The sequence below is a fragment of the Stegodyphus dumicola genome, chromosome 7 (genome assembly GCF_044657685.1).
Source record: "Stegodyphus dumicola isolate Sdum_Otavi_A_Nest chromosome 7, ASM4465768v1".
Taxonomy (NCBI): domain Eukaryota; kingdom Metazoa; phylum Arthropoda; class Arachnida; order Araneae; family Eresidae; genus Stegodyphus; species Stegodyphus dumicola.
This window is the reverse complement of record NC_140774.1, coordinates 12,938,222-12,961,118: the sequence shown is the minus strand read 5'-3', so window position 1 is coordinate 12,961,118 and position 22,897 is coordinate 12,938,222. Positions and strand designations below refer to the sequence as shown.

General features: G+C 33.5%; 1 protein-coding gene across 1 annotated transcript in view; it reads right to left on the bottom strand.

Annotated features, from left to right (window-relative positions):
* Positions 1–22,897, bottom strand: part of LOC118199343 (alpha-2-macroglobulin receptor-associated protein) — a 38,828-nt gene that overhangs the window by 741 nt on the left and 15,190 nt on the right. The window contains exons 3-6 of the mRNA XM_035371178.2: positions 16,379–16,540; positions 7,929–8,030; positions 4,806–5,050; positions 1,661–1,798 (exon numbers count right to left, since the gene is read on the bottom strand). Coding sequence (XP_035227069.1) covers positions 1,661–1,798; positions 4,806–5,050; positions 7,929–8,030; positions 16,379–16,540 — 647 coding nt within the window. The remainder of the gene's footprint in view (positions 1–1,660; positions 1,799–4,805; positions 5,051–7,928; positions 8,031–16,378; positions 16,541–22,897) is intronic.

Below are 22,897 nucleotides of genomic sequence, written 5' to 3'. Positions count from 1 at the left end.
ATTGCACATTATGTAACTATATTGTTATCTAAAATTATCTTTTACATTGTACATAAAAGTACCTCATGAAGCAACCAATTTATTTTATTTTTTGATGAAATGAATAAACGAAAAACCTGATTTATCATTATTCAATCCAATTTGATCAATCTTTCTGAAAGGCAAATAACAGCATGCCTTCTAGAAGTATAACACATGCTTTTACAAACTGTTTCCTTGTAAACTTATGAAATTCAAAGTTTAATTTCAACATTTATAGAATTAAAACAGTTTCTTATAGAAGAATCTCTGAAATGGAGAACTGCTGCCATTAAGAAGCAAGACAGGCAATTATCGAAATGACAAGATGGCTGAATTGTTCAAACAATTAATTACTTTCCCTTTGAAAACATTTAGATTCTGAAACTGTTGCTTACAAACATAAACCAAGGTCAAAGAAATAAAACTACTACTACTTAAACTGATCTCTTTCCATAATTGTCCCATGCAACAAGATATTTGCCACCAGGCACCTTGAGTGCAACCACAGTTTACAGCTACTATTGGAAACAGAATCGGAGTATAATGTGTTCTCTTCAATGACAAATCAAGGTTCATTTTAGCATGATTCTAAACACATGTATAGTTAGGACTAGGAACGCAAAATACTTCTATTAAGAAATATGATTATTACAACAGTGCAAATGTAAGTAATAAGGATTTACTTACAGATGTTCAAATGAGATGTGTCTGTCGAAAGATTTCAGGATGAAAGTCATCGAGATATGTTATGGAAGGTATTTTAGAGATACACATACATCTGAATTTTTTTCCTTAAATGGATAATAATGCATTTCTGCTTGAAAAAAAATATGAAAAAGGGCATTCTTTTAAACTAAACAGTGAATAAAATGGCAAGCAAAATCTTGAATCTTGTATGGAATTTGGAAGACATGCTGCATAGTGAATTCTGCTTTTACAGCTCTCATTTCCTTGAAGGCTATTCTTGATGAAGAGTGTACTTATGCCCTCAATCATTTTACAGGAGATCAAATTATGATATGAATATATGACGTAGAGAAAGATTTCATTCTCTAATACCAAAATTTTCCCCAAGATTTTGATCACATTCTGCATTAAAGTCAAAATTCTGTATTTTTTCTCAAAAGTACTGACTCCCTTGAAATTTTTTTTGTTGCATAGTATTTCAATTTACTTTGTTTCAGAATATCATTTTCAATTTTAATTTATGTCAAAATTCTGCATTTATTTCTGTCGTATTAAGTTTTCTCCCTAAAATTTCACTTTTTTTTCATATTTTCTTTATCTATTAATATCTAAATTCTGTATTTGGTTTCAAGATAATTTTTTCTTAAGTTTCTTACCCCCCAAACACTACTGAATTTTTGTCACATGTTACTTGTTTTATTTGTTTCATAATATAATTTTGAGTTATATGCATTCATATCTAATTATTTTGTTTGCATTTATGTTTTATGATAATGTGTTTCACTCCAAGTAGAGATATGTAATTTTATTGCACAGTTTATCAGAAATCAATGTTTTTATGTATGTAAAGGTAGTCTGGATGCAAGTGATTACTTTGAAAAAAATATTAACCAAATTTAAAGATGCAGGGGAAAATGGTGTTAATTTTTTTAAAAAAAGAAAGTAAGTGTACTTTGTAATTATATTCTTTCAGTCTTTTCTCTCTTTTGGCCACAACTTCATCAACATGATTACTGTGATCTCTCTCCATTTCTAAAGAGGCCAGAGTTTTTAATTTCCTTATTCTATGCTCAAAATGGTGGAGTTCTCCCTGAAAGGTGCATAATTTATTATATAATACAAAACATTTTTAATATTAAAATAACAATCATGTGTATTAAAAGCCATAAAATGAAAAATATCAGTAACTAGTGATGAGCTATGAAAATTTTAACAAAAGGCTCATATTTCACTGTGTAAAAATAAAATATCAAATTTTAATTAAATGTTTTATTTTTTACAATTAACAAAAAGGAAAAATTTATGCATAAAAGGGAAAAAAGATTTAAAAAATAGATAATAAAATTGTAAAATACACAGAAATTAAATCAAATAATGAGTAAATTAAACTATATTGGGCAATTTATGGCAGGAACTACCACACATTATTTTCTTCATTCACCTCCATTGATGTTCTCTAGACTGTTCCCAGTCAAGCAATGAATTTTTGAGAAATATTTTACATAAGGTTTAAGAATAAATTTGCATTAAGTTTTTCCATTTAAGAAGACTCATTAAATCAAATCTGAAACATGTAGCAAAGAAAGATTAAATCTGAAATGTAGTCAAAGAAGATCATGTTGAAATATGGTTCATCTAGGAAAAACCTTCTCCAACATCAGCACTATTAATAGTGATAGTCTCTGAAATAAGCTTCTTCACACTATTAGGAATTGCATTATACAGTTTTCTTGTTAAACTCATCTCAAAGAAATCCCCAAAATCATTTATTTTCATTCTGTACTTTGATATGAAATAAAAGTATGATTATGAAATTTAAGACATATATTTTTCTCAAAAAATAAAGGAACAAACAAAAAAGAACAAGCAGCTTGTAAATTAGAGAAATTTTATGAAGGACTAGTGCAAGCACCCTGTAGCTCATTATTAACATTGGTACTTATGTATTATCCCTCTGACCATGGAATTGTCAAGCAGCATAACATAAAAATGCATTCTTAAAATTTTGGCTTATGTTTAATGGACATAACTTGATTGGTTCTTGATAAGCCATATTTTTAATTTAGAAGTCAAATAACAAAATCAGCATTATATTTTCAAATTTTCGTAGGACTAGTTTCAATGATTTTACCAAACCATCATCCTCAGCTGCAAAAGCGCAAATGTCCTGCGAAAATTTGAAAATATAACGCTGATTTTGTTGTTTGACTTCTAAATTAATATTTGTTTGGCGTGTTATTGTATCTTAATTAAGCCATAGTTTGTTTATGAACAAGGATATAAATTAAATACTATTGCTGTATTTTGAGAAGGAAAAAAATATTAAAATTTTGGGCCTGCCTTCTACAAAACAGCAAACCTATTGACCAAGAAAGAATGGCCATATTCAACTGACAATATCATGATCACTCATATACACTTTTTTAAATAGTAAGAACCATAACTTTGAAACTACTGCATTCCGTTCTGTGGAAGGCAGGTTCAAAATTTTAATTTTTTTTCTTCTAAAATATAAGGGGGGATATAGCAATAACAGTTAATTTATACCCATCTTCGTGAAATCAAAACATGGTTTAAATGCAGATGTTATGAATATGGAATTTGTCACGCTTATCTGTAATTGGTGCTAAGTCACACTTGGCGAAAATTTCATAGTCAATGGGATAATGCATAAGTACTGAAAATATTCCATTATGGGCTGTTCTGTACCAGACAAGTTCCAAATTAATCTTTTTTTTTTTTTTTCCAAATACAAGAGAAAAACACGGAAACAACGTTAACTGATGTCTGTCTTTATAAAACATAAACAGGGTTATTGAGAACCAAGAGCTGCATAAAACCAAAGCAAATATCTTATGAGTATGTTTTGGCATCATGCTTATCCAGTATGTGTACTAAACTGCATTGTTTGGTGACAGTTTTTTTCTTTCTTTTTCTTTTTCTTTTTTCTTTCTTTCTTTTTTTTTTTTTTTTTTTACTAAATATGTTCAATGAGGAAATAAGTTCTCATGCTTTATTTTAGTGTATATGGCACTGAACTCAAACTTGCAGCCCCTGAAGCAATTTTATGTGGTGAACGAATATGTGTGTATTGCAAAGTTTTAAAGATTTTAGTTCTTTGAACTCCGAGTCTGATTATTTTACTTTCCATTAAAAATAAAACATGGATAACGCACCAATGGAACTCATTAATCTACTATATGATATAAATCTTACTCAAAGTTTTGAAGATACAGATTTCATTAACTTTTATTTGCACTCGTCAAAAAATAAATAAGCTCATTTATGAATTTTTGCACCAAGAATAATTGCTTTGTCTGTGAACACATGTGTATGTGAACAGCATTTTATCACAGTTGAAAATAAATAATAAAAAAAAAAAGAGCCTAATTGACAGATGAATATCTAAAATCTGTAATGAAGATAATTTCTAGTAATTTTTCTTCAAGGCTACAAACTTTATCTTAATCAAATGGCATTAAGTGTCAAACTGTAGTAAGAAATAATGTAGCTTATAATTTACATACAAACGTATGTATTTTTATTTATATGCCAAAGAAAAATTAAGTGAATACAAGACAAGGTTGTCATTATTTATTCTCAAGTTTTGTCCTATTTGCAAAGTTTCCTCTGAAAACTTAAAACATTTTCATAATTTACTTATTTTTAGTTTAATTTATAGTTATTTAATGATTAAATAGCATATTAAAATTATTTGAAATAAATGTCACTCTGAGAATATAATATTTAGCTGCAAATATGTTTGAATTACAAAGTGAAACCAAGAGCAATTTCTTGCAGATATCAATCTTTAGATTTCCAATAAAAAAATTAATATAAATTTGAAGTTTTCCTTTTGTGTTGTTATTATTATTGTTTACATATGCTTTGAAAATATTTAGCAAGCAAAAATTAAAATTTAGTTAAAATATTTTTTATTTTATTGATAAAAATTTTCGTTTTAATAAAAAAAAAATTGTGACCTGTCAGCTGTTTTTTGAGCATACAGCCCAAGTGCAATTTGAGACCACTGGTATATAAGTATACTGAATACAGGGAGGAAAAATTCTAAAATATTAATATTTAATTCAACTTACTCTTAAACTTTCTAATTCTTCTGGAGTAAAACTTGCATTCTTTGCCATTTCCCAAAGACTATTTACTTGTGGCTCCTCAAATTCCAAGTTTTTAAAATTAGGTATAATTTTACTTGTTAAATAATCATATCCTGCTTTTAACTGAGCATGTTTTTCTTTCAAAATCTGATGAGGATTATCAGCTTTCCATACTTTTTCTCCTTCTTCTGCATGAAGAATATGATCAATAGTATTGCCAACCTCATCTGAAAATAAATTGTGAAATTGAAAATTCTTCATGTGCTTTCAATCCTGCATTATGTGGTTTATTTATTTTTCTAAATCGGTAATTTTAAATTCAATCTATCTTAATCTTTCTCTCAGTGACAACATGACACCATCTTCAATCATGTGTTTTAAAAAAATAAGCAGTGAATACAACTCAACAGAAGGCACTAATGATGATGATTAAAAATGAATATCATATTTCCTCATATATTTTCTCCCTACCCACTTTCCCCCAGCACAAGGTTCTGATGTTTTTTTTAAGTATTCATGTAATTTCCCCCTTCCTCAGGTGTTCATAAAGAGAGCTTCCAAAATGTTAAAATGAGTCATCCATGTAGTGGTCGTTTACATCTTACTAGCTGATTTGCTCATGGATTATGGGTGCATGGGCTCTGACTGATGAAGCAATAATAGTTAAGAACTTCAAGAAAACGAGAACATTTAATACTGTTGATGGTTCTGAAGATCATCATCATGGGAAGACAGACTGAATGGTGACAAAAACAATGACAACAATGTCGATGCTGTAGCAGATGATACAAACTGCAGTTCCAGAAGCATTAAATGATTTGAAATCTAGAGAGTACTAGTAAATACCAACAACAGTAAATGAGATTCAAGATGAAAGGAAGCAGAAATGAAGCTATCTTATTAGATATTTTAATGTTAATAATACTATATATTCTCACTGCATGTACGTTTCTTTCAGATAAATATGATAGTTGCTTGTCGTTATCATGCCTACTTTTCATTTGTTGTGTTCTTACTGTAACCATGTCCTTCGAAATTAAATTATTTGAAAAATTCCCCCCTCTCGATTTTGTATGAAAATATCAGTGAAAAGGGGGGAATATGTAATTAAATACAGTATTATCATATACTGAAGAATATACATGGATTTTCCTCTACTCTGGCTATTTCTGTTTAAAGTAATTAAAGCAATTATAACACTTTTTGGATACTTTTAATAAAATATAAGCTATGAAATCAAAATTAAGGTCACTGGAGTATATGATATAATTTTGCTTTTCCTATTACATTATGTATTCAAAATGGTTCCATGATATTCATTAAATGCACATTTTTATAATTTAATTCACTATTAATACTTATTTAATTTATAAGGTATTTCTCCAATCTTCCTAGCATGCCTTCGTGGTGTAGTGGTTCTGCACACTGGGCCAGTATTCCAGATGTCCGTGGTTCAATTCCTGGTGAAGGCATTGCTAATTTTTCAATCTCTCTGGCCTCAAAAAATACCTAATGTCTCTACAGTGGCACCCAAACTAGAAGGGCGTTGGATGAGGTTTCTTCCACACCCAGGATTTGGCGATTGGGTCTCCTGTAAACCCCAGTCACCCTTTCAAAAGGGGGGGAGTATATAAGGTATTTTTCCCACCTTCCCAGCGTGCCTTCGTGGTATAGTGGTTCTGCATGCTGGGCAGGTATTCCAGAGGTCCGTGGTTTGATTCCCGGCGAAGGCGTTGCTAATTTTTCAATCTCTCCGGTCTCAAAAAATGCCTAATATCTCTACAAATTGATTAAGATATCACACTCAAGGGCTTCTACGTAAAAGATGGAATGTCTTCTACAGGCAATTTCTAATGGAAATTGGCCCATATTCACATTCCACACAGCGAAAATTATGAAAATGTCTAGCCAGTTGACCCATTTACTAGAGCATAATAATTAAAAAGACACTTATGCAATAATTTAATAAAGAAAATGAACTAAAAGCTATGCTAATATAAAAAACAGACACATTAAAAAGTTATTTTTAAGAGCCATATAAAAAACTGCTAAATGTTAAGACAGCAGAAACATCCGGAGAAAAATTTCAGTTCCTTTTCCTCAAAAATAAATACGCAGTGTCATATTATTGATGATTTACAAAAGTTTATCACTGAGGCTTTAAAAAATTATCTTGCACATAAAAACCATTAGCAAATAGAGTCATCCGAATGTTGAAGGATGGCCCGAGTGTTTAAGTTCACTAATTGATCCAGTCTTCCTAAATTTTTAAATTAATCTCTTCACAGTTGATGAAGTTAAATCACTATTCTGACCATATTTTGTATGTGAACTGTAACTCCCAAACATTAATTTTTTCTAAATATTGCTCAACAATGAAAACATACTGTTCTTTCATGTAGCGCTTGATTTTTAATAACCCTGAACTGTCAGCTGTCGTGCTGTCTTTTTTTTTTTTTTTTTTTTTTTTTGCAACATTAATCGCACAAGTAGCACAAAATTCAAATTTTGGGACACCCTTTATAAATCTATATATATAATTAAAATGCACATAAAAATTCATCACAATACTAGTTATCTTGCATATACTTTTTTCAAAAGATAATTTCTTAGATCACTTAAACATTCTAAAGGAAATTAAAGATATATAAAACTTTTATTGGAATAGCTTTATTGTTTGTTGTTGTTGTCTTGTCCATATTACACGGAACAATAGTTGCCAGACCCTACTCCAAAGAGAGGTTGGGCTTCTATTTTCCACCCCCAATTCTGAGGCAGAGCACCCAGGTGTGAAGTTTTCTGAGGGGTCTGCCACCCCTCTCCACTTCCACCAATCCCACACGAGGGGACTTTTAGCTCACTGCATATTTAGAATGCCACCATGCTGCACCGACACTATTACATTTACAAACATCCATGTCTCCTCCGGGATTCGAATGCGAGTCCTTCGGTGTACCATAGCAGGTTCCTCTAACCACTATACTGTCTGGATGACAGCGTTTAACTTTTTATAAGAATTTGATCAAAATAAGAAATTATGATGATAGTTTTTAAATGATATGGAGAATCAATTGCATAATTACATCATTTGTGTATAAAACTTACTATTTGTTGGCTCTTTATGAAGCTGATTCAAGACTTGATAATATTGGTCAATTTTATTCTGGTGATGCTGAAACTCTTCTTTCAACATATTAAGTTGCTCTTCTGAAAGTGATAAAATATTATGCCATTATAACTTTAGCATTTAGTTTCTAGAAAGAAAGTAAATGCTAAACTTTATTGAAAAGGTACTATGACATGCACATATGTTAAAATTCAATCAAAATTTACATATTAACACAATCCTGGCAGTTTTTTACAGAAGAAAAGGTTAAAATTACTTATTGGGTGCAAGTTTGCAATTTTCACAATGTTTTAAAAAAATTCCCAAACATCCCCATCAATATTTATCGAAAGTAGGTAAACATTATCAACATTTCAAAATGAAAAACATTTTAAAACACGAATTTAAATTATTAAATAAGGATTACATTATACATTAAAAAATAAAATGCATTTTTTGTAAAATCCTTCTCTAATTTTTTAGTGCTGTTGTTCTTCTCTTGTACAGATCTGTTTTTCTTAAATAAACATCAGAGATTTGTACAAGCTTGGCAATGCGTGTAGAAAAAGAGATAGAGGGTGCTGCGCCACCCATATATTTAGCTAATTAAGAGTTTTTACCTGAGAAAGTTGAGAGGTTGATGAGAGTGGTATAAACTAAATATACTGTAATCTGTATATAATATTTGTACATAGTCTTCTCTTCATTAAATAGAGTTAGTTAATGGAAAGTGTCTTTGTTTGGGCCAATAGATCACAAGAACCACCAATAATATAAGATTAAGTAAGTTATTATATACAAGTTTTTGGTAGCATCAGGCCGGAAGGTGAGCCATTTCACTTTATCTGCATGCAATTTATCTTCGAAAATGAGTTTTGAAGAAACTATCGAGAGAAACAGAAAAATTAGAGGTTCGGTTCATACCTGTGTAACAAAATTAATAAGGAAATTGGAAGAGGAATTGCAAAGCGAGAATCCGAACCTAGAAGTGTTCCAGGAATTGCTTTCAGTGTTAATCGAGAGAGAAACTAGCTTGTTAAAATATGATGAAGTTATTAATGCTCAAAGCACTGTTCAGGAATTAGAGACAGAGGTAGAACATTGTTTAGAATACAGCGAATCCATCATTAGATGTAAATTGAAAATCAATAGATATATTCAAAATGTGGGTAAAACCGGAACAACTTCACAAGTTTCGGAAATCAAAACTAATCATAATACTAAATTACCTCGCATTACTTTAGAAACTTTCAGCGGCGATTTATGTAAATTTACCGAATTTTGGGCTCAGTATAAAGCTGCCATTCACGAAAACAACGCTTCAAGATGATAAGAAATTTAACTATTTAAGATCTTTACTCACCGGTTTAGCAGCAAAAGCTATAAGCAGATTGCCATTAATAGGAGAAAACTATAAAAAGGCCATCGAAATCTTAACGGACAGATTTGGGAAAAAAGGAATATTAGTTAGTGTGCATATGAACGTTCTCCTATCTTTGGAGCCAGTACGTCGTTCAAGTGATGTATCCAGTTTAAGAAAACTATATGGTGAAATACCAGTTCAAACAAGAAGTTTAGAGACATTAAATATCAATTTTAATTCTTATGGCAATCTATTACTTCCTATTTTATATAAGTTTATACCGCAAGATTTAGAGTTACAGTTTAATAGGGAGCAAAAGGTCGGCACAGAGTCAACGGTCTCAGATTTATTGGTGTTTCTAAAGAGAGAAGTAGAAGCGCATGAAAAGTCATTAACTCTGGGTTTTAATCAACAAACACATTCAATATCAAGCGAAAGAAATACTGACAACTATCGTAAGAGTGTTGCTCCAATTAAAAAGAAAATGGTATCAGCGGCGACGCTTAATACATCAGTCGAAAATTATATGTGCGACTTTTCTTAAATCTCACCTCACAAAACACTGCGACTTAAGTATTTCAGAGAAACACAAAGCGTTATACGATCAATTTAAGTGCAAGCGCTGTTTAAAAAAAGGTGACAAAAAACCACTTTGTAAGGTGAAGTGGGTTAAATGTAATATTTGCAAATCTATGTCGCATTTAGAGAGCAAATGTGCAAGAAAATAAATCCATAAAAAATGCTGCGAGCGCAACAAAAGAGACAAATGTTAGTTCACTATTTCTCGAAACTCTGAGTAAGCAAATTCCTAATGACATGAATTATTATCAAACATTGAGAGGCCAACTACTCGAAAATAATTCCACATTTAATGTTAGGTTGTTATATGATTCTGCTTCCGAAAGATCTTATCTTTGTCAGTCTATTTCTAGGAAAGCAAGTTTACCAACTATTGGTAAAGAAAAATTAAGAATGCATACATTTGGATCTTCGAATCTGCCAGTATGAGAGTTTAAAAGGAAAAGACTTTCTTTAAAAAATAAGACCAGGTTCACTCTAATCATCAAAGCACTCGAAGTAAAAACCATATGTTCCAATACATTACCCAGATCATCTGCAAAAATTATAAACCAGCTTCGCCAAGAAGGATTCAACTTATAGGGCAGCTGTGATAGTGAAGTGGCAGAGGTACAGATTTTAATTGGGAATGATTATTTGAACTGCATTTTAATGGGGAAAACACATCGTTTAAGAGACTATTTAGTATTGCATGAAAGCATATTCGGTTGGACGTTGAGTGGTAGAGTGGGAGGACAGAGTAAGAAGCTAAGTTCAGGGTCAGACTCCACCGACTTGTTTATACACATCGATTCGGAAGAGGAATTAAAAATATCAGAACAGATTAGCCAGCTTTCGGAAATTGCAAGTCTAAGAATTGCTGAGTGCCCGTCAGAAAGGAGCGCTGTCGATAAGCGAATAATTAAACAATTTGAAGAAGATCTGAAATATGTAGACGGGAGGTATGAGGCTCGCTTGTTAATTGGGAGTCCAAAGCATTTGGAAAATAATTTTCGTTTAGTGAAAAGGCAGTTCAAAGAGGTGCGGTGAGAGTTAAAAAGTAACAGCTTTGTGAGGGAACAGTTTATGGAAAAAATTAAATTTCAGACACAAAAAAACATTATTCAAGAGTTTGAGGATACGAGAGAGGGATACTTTATACTATTCCGAGCAGTAGTCTGTAAAGATAAAAAAAGCACTTAAGTTCGAATGGTATTTAATTTCAGCAGTCGCAAAAGAGGAAAGCTATCCTTAAACTGCTTAAAAAAAGGCCCAAACCTAAATCCGAATATTTTGGATATCATTCTTGTTTTTTGAAAATTTTAAATTGGATTCTGCGGTGACATAGAAAAGGCGTTTTTGATGATTGGGATAGCAAGGGAAGATAGGCAATATTTAAAATTTCTGTGGCATCCTGATAATGATAGTGAGGACTTTAAAATTATGCAAATGAACAGAGTATTATTTGGATATAATTGTTCACCGTTTTTATTGAGTGCAACGATCAAATATCATTTAAAGCTAAATAGCTCACTGTAAGCAGACGATTTGTGTTATGGAAGGCAAAGTGTAGAATCAGCTTTCAATCTTTCATCAGAGGCGGTATTTATTCTGAGAGACGCAGGTTTCAATTTCAGAAAGCTAAACACTAATTCTAAAGAGCTGTATGACTTGTGGCTTCAGAAAGGGTTGTATGAAGAAAGTAGGTTTGTGAGAGATAGTAAGTTGAAAGTGTTAGGCTTGGTGTGGAACTTAGAAGAGAATGGTTTGAGAGTAGACGTTATATCATTCTTGAGTAGTTTAGAATCATTGAGAAATAGTAAAAGATCAATGTTAAGCACAGCAGTTAAGGTGTTTGACCCAGTCGGATTTATTTCTCCATTTGTGGTGCGAGTTAAGAGACTGATGCAGGAAATATGGGAGAGAGGTTTGGAGTGGGATTCAGAGTTGCCAAAGGAGTTACGGTGCTAATGGATAAAGTGGTGCGCTGAAATTGAGGAATTAAATGCATTGAAAATAGAGAGGTACTGCTTTCCAGAAGTTCTAAGTAAAGGTCATTCGGTTAAAATTCATACACCCACTTCCAAAAGTTAGGCAAAGAGAGGAAAATGCTAATTTCTGGAAGCCAATCAGAATTGAACAGGATGCAATTCGCTGCAGAGGTAGATGGAAGTTTGCAAATATGTTAGGTAACAGCCAATCATGTGTTCAAGAAATATGCAAAAAAGGCAGTCTTATAAGAAGCCAGCTTTATGAAGGGTTACAGAAGTTGATTGTAAGTGCTGATAGAAAGTGTTTAAAACTTTTGTACAATTTGTTTTCAAGACATACGTGTTTCTATGACTTCCAGAAGACGAATGGAGGATTCTGAGTGCTGGCGTGCTGTAGAGCCATTGAAGCAGGACAGTCGATCACAGATGTTGCTCTTTTCTTCGGCGTTCATCATTCTGTAATTTCACGTTTATGGAAACAATTCCAAACCACACAGACAGTTGTATGAAGCTGGTCACCCAAGGGTTACAACCCCCGCGGAAGATCGATATATTGCTATTGTAGCCAAGCGGAATCGCAGAGCGATCTCCACATGTGTGACATTTATGGTTACAGTGTGCATTGGTAAGGCGATATCTGCAGCTACTGTACGCCGAAGATTACATACGAGTGGACTATATGCCCGATTACCTTGAGTTTGTGTTCCTCTATCCGTCCAATCAAGAGGGGCACAATTACAGTTGTGCCGGGAGTATATCAATTGGACTGTGTCTGACTGGGGCAATGTCATGTTTACTGATGAGTCGAGATTTGCTCTGGAGCCATATGACAAGTGTATAAGGATATGAACACGCAATCAGTCCCAAAACTTCACCGACCATCATGCATTCCGAGGCAGAAGCATGGTGTGAGCAGGGATTTCATCAGGATACCGCACTGACCTGCACATCTTTAAACGGGGTTCTTTGACGGCTGTCCGGTATCGAGATGAAGTCCTAGAACCCATTGTGAGATTGTACATATGCTGCAGCAGTTGGCCCTACTTTTGTTTTAATGGACGATAACGCACATCATCATAAAGCTGACATCATCGATGACTACCTGAAGAGCGAAGGGATTGCGCGTATGGCGTGGCCAGCATATTCGCCCGACCTTAATCCCATTGAAAATCTTTGGGATGTTCTCGGCCATGCTGTATCTTCACATTTTCCCACCTCCAGCCACTCTTATTGAGCTGGAAAACTGCTATACAAGAAGAATGGCGATTGCTTAATTCTGAGGTGGTTGACTACCTAATTGAAAGCATGGTCACAAGGTGTAAACTTTGTATAAAGATGAGGGGGATCACATACCCTACTAATGTCCTTTTTTTTTTCATTTTATGCTGTTTATTTTCACTTTATACATAATTCTGTTTAAGTCTCCAGTATGTCATTATCTGATAACTTACAAAAATTAAATATTGTTTTCATTTCTGCATATAATTATTGATTTTGTTTTATGCATAAATATATATGCTACTTTCCTGCCAAATTTTGTGTCAATCAAAGCAGTATTTGTTGATTTTTCTGCATTTTACATCTCCATGCTTAACTTTTGGAAGAGAGTGTATTTTCATGATGCGTCAATAGTGGCACATGGAGCGGTGGTATATTTTAGATATAAGAATGAGAGAGGAGAGGTATGTACGTCGTTTATAATGTCGAAGAGTAGGATAGCTCCGTTAAAAAAGTTGTCCCTCCCTAGGTTGGAATTGATGGGGGCTGTAATTGCAGCTAGGTTAGGAAAATATTTATTGAAAATATTTCAGGATTTGGTAGGTAGGTTAGTTCTGTGGACGGACTCCGAAATTTGCTTGTGGTGGATAAAGGGGTCAGCGCGTGAGTGGAAGCAGTTCGTGTCGAATAGAGTTTCAGAAATACAAGACTGTACTTCGACTGATAAGTGGAATTATTGTCTAGGGTTGGAAAACCCAGCAGATAAATTAACTCATGGTGAAACAGCAAATGCTTTGGTGAATGATAATAACTGGTGGCATGGTCCATCATGGTTGAAAGATTCTGAAAATCAATGGCCTGAGCAGAAGTTTAAAGTAGAAACTGATACTCAAAATTTGCAACATTTAACCACTTATGTTAAGGTGACTGTTCCAGAAGGAGAAACTGCGTTAAACATTAGCAAATTCAGCAGTCTGGAAAAATTGTTGAGAGTTACAGCTTGGGTAAAGCGGTTTGTCACCAAGCTAATAAAAACGTACCTGTGAATCCTCTTACTGTATTAGAGATCCAAGAAGCTGAGGAGTACTGGAAAAAGCAAGTCCGGAGAGAGAATTATTTTTCAGATATTCAACAACTAGAAAGGAATAATCTAATAACACCAGATTCGAAGCTTTACAGTTTAGCACCATATCCGGATAGTAGAGGTATTTTGCATGTCAGAGGTCGTTTGGAAAAAGCAGAATTTATAGGTGACAAATTTATAGGTCCCATTATTCTGCCGAAAACCATTCACCGAACCAGTTAAATTTAGTGAACACATAAAAGTATTTCATTCAGGAGTCATGGCAACATTGTCCAAAGTCAGGAATAAATTTTGGATACCTAAAGGAAGACAAGTAGTAAAGAAAGTTATTAACGCTTGCCTGGTGTGTAAAAAGTTCGCAGTGAAACCCACCAAACAGTTAATGGGTCAGTGACTCAGAGATCATGTAGTCCAAAGTAATCCTTTCACAGTTGTAGGCATCGACTTAGCGGGAGCGTTTACTATTAGAGAAAAAGCAGATATCCACAAAAAGATGTACATAGCCTTATTTACATGCGCCGTCGCACGTGCTGTACACATTGAAGTGGTTTCAGATATGTCAGCAAAAAGTTTCATTTATTCAGTACGACATTTTTTAGCAAGAAGAGGGAGCTGCAAAGTGATTTATTCAGATAATGCCAAGAATTTCCACAGCACATATAAAAAAAATTCTTAAAGGATTTAAAAGAATCAGAGCAGAGTCAAGTGTAAGAGATTTCTTGACATCCAAAGAGATAACATGGAAATTTATATGTTCATTCTGAGCGTTCCCCATGGTGGGGAGGGTTCTGAGAGCATCTGATGAGAAGCATCAAGGAACCTCTGAAGAAAATTTTAGGGAGAGCATTAGTGACTTTCGAAGAGCTCTCTTCAATATTAACTGAACTCTAATGTGTGCTAAATAATAGACCTTTAACATATGAGAGCAACGAGCTGGGTGAACCTCGCCTGCTCACACCTTCACAGTTTTTATTGCCAGGACGTGATACATTTAACTTTCCCGAGCATTTTTGGAAATTTTTAACAAGGTGTCCAACAAAGAGACTTTAACTAGGAGGAAGCTTTACCAATCTAGTCTCTTAAAATTAACATGGATCAAGTGGAAAGAGCAATATTTACTCCATCTTAGAAATACGCATAACTTTGCTAATCCTAAAACTGAGCAGAACCTTAAGACTGGAGATGTTATGTTGGTAGAAGAACCAAAACAATCCAAGCTACTTTGGGACATGGGTGTAATTGAAAATGTGATTATAAAAAGAGATGGACATGTTCGAGTGTGCCTCATTCGCACGCCCAAAGAACAATTCAGAAGATTGATCCAAATCCTTTCGAAATTTGATTTAGAACTTTTGATATTGAGTTTTTATTATTATATTATTAATTATTATGTTTATTTGTGGCTTTGATATATACTAGTATAGATTATTCTTTCATATTATTCATTTATATATATTGTACTATTTAGTATTAACCCATTATTAATTAATGCTAATATTGTTATGTAAGTTGGTTGGTGTACTCTTATTAAAGAGTGCAGGTGGGGAGCGATGTAGAAAAAGAGATAGAGGGCGCTGCCCATATGTTTAGCTAATTAAGAGTTTTCACCAGAGAAAGTTGAGAGGTTGATGAGAGTGGTCGAGAGCGGTATACTGTAATCTGTATATAATATTTGTACATAGTCTTCTCTTCATTAAATAGAGTTAGTTAACGGAAAGTGTTTTTGTTTGGGCCAATAGAACACAAGAACCACCATTAATAGAAGATTAAGTAAGTTATTACAATGCGCAAGGGCTATCTACCAAACTTCATTGTTCCTTTTAGACTTTGCATTATTACTATAATCTAGCAGAACTTTTACCGCAGTTTCTTCCACAAGTGATATTTTAAAATTGATTTGAAGACAAAAAATATAATGATTTGTCTATAAAAACAACTGGAACCTGAAATACAACAAAATGAATGCATACAAAAATGGGGACGTTGCTTTACTGAAGGATTGTTACGAACAAGGTAGGCTAAAAAACGTTTATGCGCATGGTCATCAGAGTTTGGCACATTCAGAAAATTTGGCACATTCTACTAGGATGGTTGCAAAAATACGTAAGTATTATACCATTCAATCTTCATTAAAAATAAACTAAATATAAATAGCTAAATATTGGAATAATATGGAAATTCAGAAAAAATTTATCATCAGATTTTAGGAAAATATACATCTTATTCAGAATCTACCTGAAAATCCTTGTTGTTCTGCTTTCAACCATAACTTATTTAATTTCTTGTCTTTGAAGACTGTTTTCATATATGCATCATCAGATATGTCCGGTGCATTAGCCTTAACTGAATCTTTTAGGTCTCTGAAATCATCCACTAAATGATATTTTTCAAGGATTGCTGCAAAATATTGTAAAGATTATACTTGGTCAAAGTAATAAATAATAAAATTATATATTAGTATAGTGCAATCTCCTCTCGTAGAAGATCACCTTATAAAAATTACCAGTATTTCTGAGAATATAAACAAACACCAGTATTGATAATGACAATAGTATTCTTCAAAATGAAGCTCAACAATGTAACTCTGACCATCAAATACAGGGTAGTCATAAAAAAACTTCCTAGCGGCTTAGCCACTCAATAAATCGAACAAAACTTTTAGTGGAATTGCAAGTTTGCAACATGCCCACCTTTATGTAATACATAGCATACGGGAGACTATTGACAACAATGATGCATGTAACATCGTAGGAGGAATCTATGTAACTTCACATTTTATGGCACACATATCATAAAAATTACCAGCATAAAACATTTACAAAGAAGAACATTGTAAAGGATCAATGATAACAGAAGAGAAGAAGGGGGAACGTTTACTGGAATTACAGGTTTTCAACATGCCCACCTTTGTAGATGATAACACACAGTATGTGGGAGATCGTTGACAACAATGACAAATGTAACATTGTAAGAGGAATCTATATAACCTCATATTTTATGGCACCTTTCAATTCTGACAAATCCTATGCATTTGATGTGTAAATCTTAGATTTCAGATAATCCCAGAACCAGAAATCCACTGGAGTGAAGTTGAGAGATTGTGGTGGCCCCAAAATTGCAAGATATGACTCTACACTGGTGTGCAAAAATTAAGGACGAAGTCGAAAAATTAGCATATTAGATGAACGAAGAGGCAGAGTGGACAGAAAGACCAAACATGAAATTAAGTAAGGTGACGTACGGTAGCACATGCGCAGATATGCAGGTAGAGGTAATGGGGGAGTGTCTGAGTAGTATAAAGCATGTTGTCGGTGTAAGATCAGTATTTCTGGCAAAGGGATTGCACGCCGTATAGCAGTTAAAATCACACCGAGTTGCTGCCTCAGCGAGAAATGGCGATTAATCAATCTGTTAGACGACATCTGGTTGCTTTTACCCGGTGTCGAATCATTGGGAAGTTGGAGGAAGGCCACAGTAGTGTGGCTGCAGAGTTCGGAATTGCTCACGGCATCGTTTCACGACTTTGGAGACAATTTCAAACTACAGGAACAGCTATCTGGGGGTTTAGTAGTGGTCGTCCACGAGGAACCACACCCACAGATGACCGGTATATTGCCTTACAGGCCAGAAGAAACAGACGGCAAACAGCGGGAGAAATCGCTAGACACACGACGAGTACTCTTTACAGATGAGAGCAGATTCAGTCTGAGTAGCGATTCTCATCGCATACTCACCTGGAGAGAGCGGAGAAGCCACAATCATCCCTCGAATATCATTGAAAGGAACAGGTATGGAGATAGCAGTGTTGTCGTTTGGGGAGGCATCATGCTTGGTAGTGGTACAGACCTTCACATCTTCGACGCAGGTTCAGTCAACGGGACTCGTTATTGTAACGAGATTCTTCTTCCATATGTGCGTCTTTTTAGAGGCGCTATGGGTCCGCAGTTCCTTTTCATGGATGACAATGCACCATGTCATCGCACAGTAGCTGCCGAACAGCTCTTACAGAGTGAAGATATTGAACATATGGAACGTCCGGCACACTCCGGATCTCAATCCCATCGAGCATGCATGGGATTTCTAGGCAGACGCTTGGCAGCTTGTACCTTACCACCAATAACGATTCTGGAGCTTCGATTGGCGCTGCAAGACGAATGGGCAGCAATGCCTCAACAACTCATTGATATCCTCATTCTCAGTATGGGCAGACGCTGTGAAACCTGCCTAGCAGTCAGGGGAGATCATATCCCCTATTAAAGACTGGATGTTTCTTGCTGGACACCCATCACAGGGATGTTTCGGCCTTCAGTCGCATTGCACTCCATGCTACTTTTTTAATAAAGCTTCTTTTTATCCCTCTGATTTCTCTTTTAGTAAGTGTTGCTTACATTACTCATGTCCTTACGTATTGGGGATCTTACGGTATTAAATGTGTTGATTTGGAAAGCTTTTGTACAAAGTTATATTGAAAAAACCGTCTCATCCTTAATTTTTGAACACCAGTGTATCTTGAAATGCTGTACATGATGAAAATTTATAATTCCAATATAAGCCTTTCCCCTCTCCTCTCTTAAGATGTTATTGATCCTTCACAATGCTCTTCCAATCAAATGTTCTATGCCGGTAATTTTCATCAGATATGTATAATTTCAGGGCCATTTAAGGTTTTTCAATGTGCTGATCAATTTGTAAAGGAAAACACTGTTGTCACCTTTTAAAAATTTTGAAATTTTTTCACTTTTATCCTAACCGTGGGAGCTGTATTGTTTTAACTCATCACAATCTCAAACGCATACTTTCAAATAACAATATATGAAATTTTCTTTCAACTGGTTGACTGACTAGGCCACTACAGGCTCATATATTGAGGAAGTTTTTTTTTTTTTTTTTTTTTATGAACACCCTGTATATAGTTTGGTCACCATCAAAATGTTTGATTTTGCCTTCAATGTACCATGTGTACCACATAAACAAAGTAATTATATTTCCAGTCCTTATGTGCAATGGCAAAATTACTCTTATGGAATAAAACAGTTGACTGTTCATTCAACGCGGTTTTGTTTGTTGATTATTCAGTTGATTGAATACAGGAAAGCACGCCTGCTATCTATTCAGTATCCTGTGATTTATCGTGCAAGTTTGCTTCAGATTATGAAACAGTTTTTCTTAAATTATTTCTCATGTTTCCATATTATTTACATTATTAATTTTTTGTTGAGCAACTAATATTGTATAATAAATCAATGGTGTCAAAAGCAGTTCATTTTTGTTTTTGACATCACTACAATTAATCACACTGATTTCAGAGTTTACAGTCCAGTCTATTCAAGCAGTTTAGTAATTAAGATTAAATCTTTAGTATTTAACTTTAGATTAAAATATTTCGAAATCAAAAGAACAAAAATTATAAGTTTAGAAAGATAGGATTTGTCAGAATTGAAAGATGCCATAAAATATGAGGTTATATAGATTCCTCCTACAACGTTACATTTGTCATTGCTGTCAACGATCTCCTACGTACTATGTGTTATCATCTACAATGGTGAGCATGTTGAAAACCTCTAATTCCAATAAACATTCCCCCTTCTTCTCTTCTGTTATCATTGATCCTTTACATTATTCTTCTTTGTAAATGTTTTATGCTGGCAATTAAAATAACTGAAGATAATCTTTCTCAACAAAGAGTGGCAAATTTAAGTGAATGAATATTTTAGTAAGACAATGTTTGTAAAATTACTTAACAAAATTTTTACTTAACTAATAAAGATTTTACTTATCTAATAGTACAGTCAAAAGTCTTCAATCCGGACGTTCATAATACGGAATGATCTATAATCCGGCCCTCGAAGCTACAAACTTTCTGCGCATGCGTCAACGCATACGCATAATACCTTTACACTTGCGCGTATGCATCTACGCATGCGCATAATAAGTTTACACACGCACGTTTAATGTATAACGGACGGTATAAGCTAAGCTAAAATTATCTAATTATCTATTTCAGTTAATGTTGCAGATTGCATTGTTCCTTAATCTTCTAATTGGATCTGGCTTATTATTTTTTGCAGACTTTTAGAGATTTTATGAAAGTAAGCTTGAACTTTTGATTATGTCAAAAAGAATTTCCGATTCTGGAGCTACCAAAGGATCTACAAAGCAAAAGCATGTTTCAATGTCCATCAAACAAAAAGTGGAATTGCTGCAAAAAATGGATAAAGGCATATCCTTTTATTCTCTAACCATTCCGAAATCTGTTTATCAATTTCACACTGCTCTGTGGGGGGAGGGACGACGCGGCACGCAATGAACTGGAAGTTGATCTGTCAGCACTATCCTTATCTTCAGGGCAGATGTTTTTATTTTATTCGGCTTATAATTCCTTACTAAATGTAGTATTTTATCTCAATGTACTCCGTCTTTGATATGATTTAAATAAAATTCCTCGCCATTATAAATATCACGAATACACATCAAATAGTTTTCTGGTTGCAATTTTCCAATTTTGACTATGCGTAATGTATGCTTTAGGCATGTGCCCATTGAAAGAAATGTTTAATAAAGTAAACAAATAAATATTAAGCTTTTTTTTTTTTTTTTTGTGTGTGTGTGTGTGTGTGTGTGTGTGTGTGTAAATTCTGATACCCTTTAGATCACAATTGCTCTTTATTTCATAAATTACGGTTTCACATTTTTAATTTTATAGTTTCTGCATGCCATCTTACCAGATTTAAACTGATGATCTATAATCTGGAAAAATCGATAATCCGGAATCGACAAAGTGTTCGACGAGTCTGGATTAAAGACTTTTGACTATAATATAAAAATATTAATAAACTTATATACAGTACAAAGTCTGTAATCCAGACGTCCATAATTCAGACTGGCATATGAGTTTACACATGCGTGTAATACATTTATGCATGCGTGTTTAATGCATAACGGATGGTATAAGCTAGGCTAAAATTATCTAAGGCATTTCAGTTAATGTTGCAGATTGCGCTGTTCCTTAAACTTCTAATTGGATCCAGCTTATTATTTTTTGCAGACTGTTAGAACAACTTTATAAAAATTAAGCTTGAACTTTCGATTACGTCAAAAAACAGTTTCCAATTCTGGAGCTGGCAAAGGATCTACAAAGCGAAAGCATGTTTAGATGCCCATTAAACAAAAAGTGAAATCTCTGCAAAAAATGGATAAAGGCCTATCCGTCTCAAAATTATGCAAGAAGTATGGCATTGGAAAGTCCACTATATATGACACAAGAAAAAGGAACTTTTTGAATTTTTTGTGGAAGCATCTTAAATAACTTACATTGAAAGAAATGTTTAATAAAGTAATTAAATAAATATTAAGCTTTTTTTTGTAAATTCTGATACCCTTTAGATCATAATTGTTCTTTATTTCATAAATTACGATTTCATATTTTTAATTGTATAATTTCTGCGTGCCATCTTACCAGATTTAAATTAATGATCTATAATCTGGAAAAACCCCTAATCTGGAAATGCTGAAGTCCTGACGAGTCCGGATTACAGACATTGTACTGTATACCTTAATATAAAAATATTAATAAACTGATATACCACACTTTTTTCCCTTAGAACAGGAGTCAGCAACCTACAGCTCTTTTGATGTAAAGTTGCGGCTCTAAAGATCCACACAAAAAAATTAATAATCTATTATAAAAACCCTACAAAACGAGAACATATACTTTTAAGTACATGTTGTTTTTACTTGAACTATTGTTTTGTTCTTAGAGATGAGACTCTGAGCATTTTTATCTTTCCTTTTTTCAACTCTGCCTCAGCTTAGCATTTGCTAAATCATCTCGGAGGTGAAAAAAGAGACTGTTGAAAAGTATGAAGACAGCATTAACAACAAAGTTTTTTATAGGAACACATTAATTATTTTCCCTTTATTTGTTATTTGAAAACTTCACTTGGTATATGCCCAGTTTAGTACAAGTCAAAGGATCTGAATCGAATGAATGATATATACTGAGGTACCACTGTATTTTGTTTTGCTAACACTTGAAAAAACTTACCAATTTTTAAGGGAATTATGGTGCTAGTAGCTTGACTTGCTTCCTCGTATTGTTATAGCCTGAACATATGCTTCTCTTTCATCATTTGTATTTCTGCAGCTGAAGAAGAGGTTCTATGTTTAAACTTTCAAAACTAGTGCTGCAAATTTATGAATATTTCGCTGAATCTTATTGCCTTAACACCTCCAGTAAATTAATACCAGCTGTGATCAGTGCTCAGCTCTCAGTATTAAAAACATCACTTCCAATAGTTTACTTTATTCTATCCTATTCTGCTCAACAATGAGCTTGCCACTTTTTAAAATTATTATTATTGCTGTTTTTATTTTATTTATTAAGTAATTAAGTTTAACAAAATGGAAAAATAAACTTTGTCTTTAGAAGAAGAAAGACCTTTCTTAGATTCATCAAAAAGCATAATTAAACCTATTTTAAAGCTGGCCAGTTTATTTCATTATTTATAGCAAATTTTTTAAAGCTGGCCAGTTTATTTCATTATTTATAGCAAATATTTTTAAAGCTGGCCAGTTTATTTCATTATTTATAGCAAATATTTTTAAAGCTGGCCAGTTTATTTCATTATTTATAGCAAATATAAAAATCCTATCTATCACTGAGAAAGATGTCTTTCATGAATTTTCTAAATGGAAAGAACTTGCATTTAGGTTACACATGAAGATAATCACAAATGTCTAATAAAAAACACATTT